We start from the raw sequence: 8,980 nt of genomic DNA on the forward strand, positions 1-8,980 counted from the left end.
TTGTATATGCTTTTATATTGGCTGCATTTTATGGTAAAACATTCTAGTATATGTGATGTCTTGACTAATGTCATGACATGCTATGTGTAGTATTATGCAAGGTTTGATTGCTTGAGCTAATACAGGTTTTGGTTGGATGTCATGCTCGATGTCATGACATCAGTATCTGACAACAGTGGCTGTTATGTTTAGCTATTATATTTAGTTGTTATGTTTCCTTATTTATCTCAGGCTACAATTTAGGAAACTATATTTAGTGTTGTATAGTTCTCGCTAAAAGATCTCGTCTGCAGCATATGAATTAACACCCTGATGATGTAGAAATTAGGTTAACTTGGTTAACCCTAATTTATGTTTGGAAGGCCTAAGGCCCAAGTGCTGCCTATAAGAAGATTGCTAATCCTACTTTCAAAGGCAGATATTTTTGTGTGAAGAATTTGGTGAATTGTGGTTTATTTTCACGTGTGTTTGTGTTAGTGTTTTCTTGTAATCCAAGCAATTGTCACTTTGATGATTATTTTGGAATAGGGTGTTTTGAGTTGTAATTTGTTGTGTCACTCTAAGATTTTAAGCATGAGTGTTGTGTCTCTTGATTGAAGCTTTTAAGCAATATCAAGATTTGTTTGGAGTGTGTCTTCAATTTGCTTTTCGTAGTTTTCTGTTTGTTATCACTGTTGTGATTGAGGGGGAGTGAGTAGGAACTCAGGTCTAGCACTAGATTGAAATTGCATTGGGTAGGTCTTAAGTGAGGGGTTTAAACTGGTATTTTTGGCTCTGAATTAATACTGCTTATAGTGGATTTCCTCCCTGGCTTGGTAGCCCCCAGAGTAGGTTTTGTTTCACACCGAACTAGGTAAACAATCTCTTGTGTTCCTTATTGTTTTTGTTTACTCTTTGCAAAATTTTATTATCAGTTCTAAAGTGGATGTCATAACATCCGTTACGACATTCATCATGTGTTACTAGAATTTTCAATTATTTCCTTGCATACGACTAGTGTGATGTTTACACTGTCGATACTTTTGTCAAACAAATATTGTTTTGTGAATTAGCAGAACAATGGCTGGAAGAGGTGGAAGAAACGATGATGTAATTGCTGAGGCCTTGGGAATGATTGCTGGTGTGCTAGGAAGGAATCCCAACAGGGAGGAAATTGGTGCTAACAGACAGCTGGGAGAATTTCAAAGGAATAATCCTCTATTGTTCTAAGGCACTCACGATCCTGATGGTGCTCAGAAGTGGCTCAAGAAGATCGAAAGGATTTTCCGAGTGATAAATTGCGTTGAGAATGTGAAGGTGAGGTATGGTACTCATATGTTGTCTGAGGAAGCTGATGACTGGTGGGTTGCTACTAGAGATGAACTTGAGGTTGCTGGTGTAACAATTACTTGCGATGTGTTTAGAAGAGAATTTCTGAGAAGGTATTTTCCTGAGGATGTTCGGGGAAGAAAGGAGATTGAATTCCTAGAGCTGAAGCAGGGTAATATGACAGTTCCTGAGTATGAGTCCAAGTTTGTTGAGCTGGAGAAGTACTACACTCACTACAACAATGATGAGGCTAGTGAATTCTCGAAGTGTATCAAATTTGAGAATGGTCTTCGTGATGAGATCAAGCAAGGTATCAGATATCAGAGGATTCACAGATTTGCTGCCTTGGTGGATGGTAGTAGGATCTTTGAGGAGGATAATGTTAAGATGAAGTCATCTCACTCTCGCGAGTTGGTTGACAAAAAGGGGAAGAAACCTATGGATAGAGGTGAGTCATATGGAAAAGGTAATCCAAAAGCTGGTGGTTGGAAAAGGCCTAGTGTGGGGAGACTCTAGTGCTCCTGTTAGGTGCTATAGGTGTGGTGAAGCTGTACATCACATCCATGAGTGCAAGAGTGAAGAAAACAAGTGCTATAGGTGTGGTAAGGCGGGTTATGTTGTTGCTGATTGTAAGGGAAAGGCTGTGACTTGCTACAACTGTGGTGAAGAAGGCCATATCACTCCAAAGTGCACTAAGCCAAGGAAGAATCAAGCTGGTGGTAAAGTCTTTGCTTTTTCTGGGTTAGAGACTACTCCGGAAGATTGATTGATTAAAGGTACGTGTTTTATCCATGGCACACCTTTAATTGCAATTATAGATACTGGAGCAATTCATTCTTTTATTTATTTGGATTGTGCTTAAAGATTGAAATTGGAAATATCTAATATAAATGGAAGTATGGTTATTGACACTCCTGCATCGGGTTTAGTGACTACTTCATTTGCTTGCTTGAATTGTCCAATTGATATTTTTGGTAGAAAGTTCGGAATGGACTTAGTGTGTCTTCCGTTGGATCAACTTGATCTTATTCTGGGAATGAATTGGTTGGAATTCAATTGGGTTCATATCAATTGTTTTATGAAGACGGTTATCTTTCTGGAAGCTGTCGATGTTGAAGATTTGGCGATGATTGCTAGATAGGTGAGCGAGGCGGTTAAAGACCGGGCGACTGTGTTTATGCTATTTGCATCAATGAAAGTGAAAGGAAAAGCGATGATTAGTGAATTATCGGTTGTGCGAGACTTTCCGGAAGTTTTTCCAGAAGACGTTAGAGAATTTCCACCTGAGAGAGAAGTGGAATTTGATATTGAATTGATTCCTGGAACGAGTCATGTGTCGATGGCGCCTTATCGTATGTCGGCATCTGAGTTGGTTGAATTGAAAAGTAAATTAGAAGAGTTGCTTGAGAAGGAATTTATTCGTCCAAGTGTTTCACCGTGGGGTGCGCCGGTGTTGTTGGTGAAGAAGAAAGAAGGTTCGATGAGACTATGTGTTGATTATAGGCAGCTAAATAAAGTTACTATCAAGAATCGGTATCCATTGCTGAGGATTGATGATTTTATGGATCAACTGGTTGGAGCGTGTGTTTAGTAAAATTGATTTGAGGTCTGGATATCATCAGTTTCGTGTGAAAGCAGATGATATTCCGAAGTGCGCATTTAGAACGAGGTTTGGTCATTACAAGTATAATGTGATGCCATTTGGAGTAACTAATGCACCTGGTGTTTTTATGGAATATATAAATAGGATTTTTCATCCTTATCTTGATAAGTTCGTGGTAGTATTTATCGATGACATTCTGATATATTCTAAGAGTGAAGAAGAGCGTGAGAACATCTCAGAGTTGTATTGGAAATGTTGAAAGAGAAGAAGCTTTTTGCGAAGTTGTTGAAGTGTGAGTTCTGGTTAAGCGAAGTAAGTTTTCTTGGTCATGTGATTTCCAAGAATGGTATTATCGTTGATCCGACGAAATTAGAAGCGGTATCTCAGTGAGAAGCCCAGAAGTCTGTTTCAGAGATTCGTAGTTTTCTTGGTCTTGCAGGTTACTACAGAAAGTTTATCGAAAGATTTTCGAAGTTAGCATTGTCGTTAACTAAGTTGACAAGAAAGGGTCAAGCGTTCATTTGGGATTCAAAGTGCGAAGAAGGATTCCAAGAGTTAAAGAGGAGGTTGACTAGAGCTCCTATCATGATTTTTCTGAATCCGGCGGAATCTTTTGTAGTATATTGTGATGCTTCATTGATGGGATTAGGTGGCATGTTAATGCAAAACCAATAGGTAATGGCGTATGCATCGAGACAACTTAAAGTGCATGAAAGGAATTATCCACCTCATGACTTAGAGTTGGCAGCTGTAATATTTGTGTTGAAATTGTGGAGACATTATATGTATGGTTTAAGATTTGAAGTATTCAGTGATCACAAGAGTCTGAAGTATCTCTTTGATCAGAAAGAGCTTAATATGAGACAAAGGAGATGTATCGAGTTCCTTAAGAATTATGATTTTGGGCTGAATTATCATCCAGGTAAGGCGAACGTGGTTTCTGGTGCATTGAGTAGAAAGTCTTTACATATGACTATGCTAATGGTGAGGGAATTCGATTTAATTGAACAATTCAGAGATTTGAGTTTGGTATGTGAAGGTACTTCTGATAGTGTTAAATTGGGTATGCTGAAGCTGACAAGTGGTATCCTTGATGAGATTAGAGAGGATCAGAAAACTGATGTTAAGTTAGTTGATAGGTTGACTTTGATTAACCAAGGTAAAGGAAGTGATTTCCGAATTGACGAGAATGGTATAATGAGGTTTGGTGATCGAGTTTGTATTCCTAATGTTGTTGAGCTTAGGAAGAGTATTCTTGAAGAAGGACATCGTAGTGGATTGAGTATTCATCCCGGTGCTACCAAGATGTATCATGATTTGAAAAATTTGTTTTGGTGGCCTGGAATGAAGAAGGAGATTGCTGAATTTGTTTATTCTTGCTTGACTTGCAAGAAGTCAAAGATTGAACATCAGAAGTCGTATGGGGTTATACAAACGTTGTTTATTCCAGAGTGGAAGTGGGACAGCATATCTATGGATTTTGTTTCTGGTTTCGCGAGGACACTTAAGAATTGTGAAGCTATTTGGGTTATTGTGGACAGATTGACGAAGTCTGCTCATTTTATACTGTTGAGAATGGATTATCCGATGGAGAAGTTAGCTCAATTGTATATTGAGAAGATTGTTAGTCTACATGGTATTCCTTCGAGTATTGTGTCCGATAGAGATCTAAGATTTACTTTTAAGTTTTGGGAAGGTTTGCAGAAGGATTTGGGTACTAAGTTCAGATTGAGTTCTACTTATCATCCACAGACTGATGGTCAGACGGAGAGGACGATTCAATCGTTGGAAGATTTGTTGTGTGCTTGTACATTAGAGAAAGGTGGTGCTTGGGATAGTTATTTATCTTTGATTGAATTTACCCACAACAATAGTTATCATCCGAGTATATGGCACCGTTTAAGGCTTTGTATGGTAGGAGGTGTAGGACGCCTTTATGCTGGTATGAATCTGGTGAGAGTGCTATAACTGGACCAGAGATTGTTCAATGGATTATGGAAAAGATCAAGATGATTTAGGAGAAGATGAAAGCTTCTTAGAGTCGCCAGAAGAGCTATGATGATAAGAGGAGGAGGACTATTGAGTTTCAAGAGAGAGAGATCATGTATTCTTGAGAGTGACTCTTATGACCGATGTTGGTCGAGCGTTGAAGTCAAGGAAGTTGAAGCCGTGTTTTATTTGTCCGTTTCAGATTATGGAAAGAGTGGGAGAAGTAGCTTATCGTATTGTGTTACCGTTGATGCTTGCGTACTTGCACGATGTGTTTCATGTGTCTCAGTTGAGGAAATACATTGTGGATCCGTCTATTGTGATCCAAGTGGATGATGTGCAGGTGAAAGATAATATGATAGTTGAGACATTACCTATGAGGATCGAAGATCGGAAGTTGAAACAACTGCGAGGTAAAGAGATAGCGTTGGTCAGAGTAGCATGGGTAGGACCAGCAAGTGGTAATGTTACCTGGGAACTGGAGAGTCAGATGAAGGACTCTTATCCGGAACTCTTTACTTGAGGTACGTTTTCGAGGACGAAAACTCTTTTAGTGGGGGAGAGTTGTAACACCCCGTATTTTTCCATTTATTAATTTAATTTGAATTTAAATTAATTATCGAGATTAATTGGTATTTAAATTGGATTAAATTGAAGAATTGAGATATAAGGTAATTGGGCTAGTGTTGTAATTACTAAAAGGGAGGTGCTAAGTGTCCGACTTTTACTAAAGTTGTACTCTATTTTTCATAAAAGAAGGAAAATAAAAGAAATTGGAAAATAGAAGAGCAAAAGAGCAAAAGAGGAGAAAGAGAAAAACGTGAAAAAGCTTTGGAAGAGGAAGATGAAGAATCCAAGAATTTGGCTAAGGTAAGGGGGGACTCTTCCGATTATCATCTTTTATCGATTTGTAGATGATAGAATTGAATTTGTTTATTGTTTAATTCAATTGGAATGTATATTAGGTTTTGGGGTTTTGAAGTTTAGGTTTAATTTCATTAAAATTTTGCAAATGAATGATTGTGGATGATTGGTGATGTTAGATAGACTTATTGCTTTATAATTTGGTATGAAATCTCTGAAATTAGCTATGTAATTGTGTTATAATCGAACTGGTACGAATTGGATTGAGTAGAGGGGCTGAAATGCTGTCAAAAAGTTAAGTTGTTGTTGTTAAAGGGGCGTAATCGGTTACGTAACCGGTTACGCAGAGTGTGTTTTCCAGAAAAATTGAATTTTCAGTCTCGTAACCAGTTACGTACGGAACCGTAACCGATTACGCGTGAGAGGAAATAATAGCGAATAGAGTTATGTCAAGCGTAACCAGTTATGCTATTCCAGTAACCGGTCACACTGAAGGTTTTTTTGATAAAAAAATTAACATTTGCATGGATGTAACCGGTTACGCCATTCTTGTAACCGGTTACGCAGTAGCTTTTTGGAAAAATGTTTTATTTTCTAAAACTCATAACTTTCGATCTGTAAGCCCGTTTTGAGCACCGGTTTGTGTGTTGGAAAGATAATTTAATTTTCTATCTAATAAAATAGCTTAAAGAGCAGTAAATCGATTTTATTTTTAAAAAAACTGGTAATTTGTGGTGGTTGATTATACTTGTATGCATGAGTAATAAATGTATTTATGCGGTGGCGTTGTGGCAATGTATTTTCCCTATTGATGATGTGTTGGTGTGATGTATGTATTATATGCTTATTGAATGGTGTTAAAATATGAATGCACTATTCGGTGTTATGTTGGTGAGTTGGTTATGAAAATGATGTTCATTTTAATCGGGGTTGATGATTAGCATGCTATAGGCGGTGCATGCATTCATAATCATTTCGGAGGTATATCCCGGTGATGTTTGGATCATCGATAACTAATTCCCATTGTGTGGAATTAGTGAGTTGACAATAGCCTTATCTTGGTGGTATTGGATCAATGAGATCGGTTAATCCCATGATTAGTACCACATGCATGTAGTTGCATTGCATTAGTATGTATGTATTATTATAATATGAATGGAAAATGTCCAATGTTATGATGTGATGCGATTGATTTATTTGGTGTGGTTGATGAATGTTGCTGTAAATCTAAATATGTCTGCAATTGGATGAATAATATACTAATTATTTTTTATTGTTTATGAGCTTATAACATTTATTAATTGTGAATGAGACTCAACCTTACTGTTGACATTTTCAGATTGAGGAGTAGCGACTTTGTGCTTTAGTGAGGATAGCTCGTAGAGTAGTTCTTTAGTTACGTCGTGTCGGTGTTATGCTTTTGTCTTGTAACACTGGGGAACGTTTGTTTTAGAGTTAATTTCATAAACTCTTGTTTTTAATTGTTTGGTTATTCTGATTTGATTACGATTCGATGGCTTTTTGGTGATGAATATTAATCGTTTTGAGTTATTCATATTTTGAAACTATTCCGCTGTGTAAAAAATGTTTACTGAATAACGTCGTTTTATATTCCTCAAAGGAATGACATGATTGAATTTTTTATTTCTTTTTAGAGTTGTAATGCCCTTGTACATGTTTTACTCTGAAACTATTTAATATTCCGCGGGGGTTTAGAAGGGTGTTACATGTAAGGCCCCGATTTTATTTAAATTATTTTTTTATACTTTGAATATGTGATGCAGTGCATTTATATGCGTTGATGGATGTTTTGATGTGGGGTGAGGCCCTTGGAAGGGGAGAGTTGTCTTAGAAATATAGAAATTATGGTGTTTGAGGTGTGTGATCAATAGTGTAAAGATGAGGGGTGTCATGAGTAACTAATTACTAATATTAGTTAGTAATTATTTTGTTTAAATAATTTAATGAAGATTATTTATATTTTAAATAATTATTTAGAATTTTATTAATATTTAAGTGGGATAATATGTGTAACACCCCATTTCTACCCGACAAATATATATAAATCAGAGTTTTCAAAATTTCTCAATAAACAAATGAGGCGTCACATAATAAAAACAAAACAAATCAACTCGTCGCATAAAGCGGATACATAGCACCTTTGAAACAGAATAACTTATTTTATTAAAACACAGCGGAATCACTTAAACAAGTATTCAATAAAATATCTTCAGTTAACTTATCATTTTGTTCAACCAAGATAACACAATTAAACAACAACATCATGAATGACATAAATCGTTCCCCCCAGAGTGCTACGTATCAGAGCGACAACCGACTCGAGTAACGGCAACTAAATCTTCATACTTGAATACCTGCACGTTACCAATATAAAGGCAACGGCGAAACAAGAGAAAAGGGTGAGATATCAAATCATATAAGTGAGTGCATGATAAATTGTATATTAGGATTCAGGCATATAAAATCATTACATCGCAAGTATCAACAATTACCATACACATCATACTTCCACAGTTCATTAATCTCTCATACTTTTCATCGCACAACAAATCATAATTATGTAAATAGTATCATCCAATAAATTTCACATATTCAAGTATGCACGAAGTTCAATCGTATAATAATCACAGGATTCAATACTATTATTCCAAATATATACACAATCCATCATTATCACATATTCTCGCATTTAACCAATTACGTATTCAAACATCACCTCTTCTCAATTATCAACTAATACAATTATCACTACAACACCAAGTGTACATAATCAATTACCAAACTCATACACATAGCATCTCAACATCAATGCACATAATCAATTGCTCACTCGTACACTTATCACAACCTAATGCACATAATAAACTATCACATAACTCTAATGTGACTCAATGAAACATGTGACACTATGCATGTGGTACCAATGTGAAATTCTAAGTTTCACCGGCCTCCGATTCATAACTCTAGAATCTAAGCCACACTTCCGATCCGAACAAGACCAAAGTCCACCAATTGTAAACATATAGTTTACGGCTTCCGATTCGCTCTAGAATCCAAGCTCGCTTGTGTTTCAAAGCAAATCCACATGTGTTTCAAGGCACACTATGATATGAATGTATGTACAATATCACAAATATATGCAATTAAGATCATCTCTACCATCTTAACTTTCCGCATATCTCAATAATTCAACTC

At 36.5% G+C, this 8,980-nt stretch overlaps 2 protein-coding genes across 2 annotated transcripts; both read left to right on the forward strand.

Moving 5' to 3' along the window:
* Nucleotides 1-1,059: 1,059 nt before the first annotated feature.
* Nucleotides 1,060-2,074, forward strand: LOC131658280 (uncharacterized). The gene is made up of 4 exons (XM_058927592.1): nt 1,060-1,202; nt 1,356-1,529; nt 1,626-1,756; nt 1,803-2,074. The coding sequence occupies exons 1-4, from the start codon at nt 1,060-1,062 to the stop codon at nt 2,072-2,074; spliced, it is 720 nt and encodes a 239-aa protein (XP_058783575.1).
* Nucleotides 2,075-5,036: 2,962 nt separating this feature from the next.
* Nucleotides 5,037-7,616, forward strand: LOC131658281 (uncharacterized). Its single transcript, XM_058927593.1, has 2 exons — nt 5,037-5,313; nt 7,549-7,616. The coding sequence occupies exons 1-2, from the start codon at nt 5,037-5,039 to the stop codon at nt 7,614-7,616; spliced, it is 345 nt and encodes a 114-aa protein (XP_058783576.1).
* Nucleotides 7,617-8,980: the final 1,364 nt, after the last annotated feature.

The sequence above is a fragment of the Vicia villosa genome, linkage group LG3, assembly GCF_029867415.1.
Source record: "Vicia villosa cultivar HV-30 ecotype Madison, WI linkage group LG3, Vvil1.0, whole genome shotgun sequence".
In the NCBI taxonomy this organism is placed as follows: Eukaryota; Viridiplantae; Streptophyta; class Magnoliopsida; order Fabales; family Fabaceae; genus Vicia; species Vicia villosa.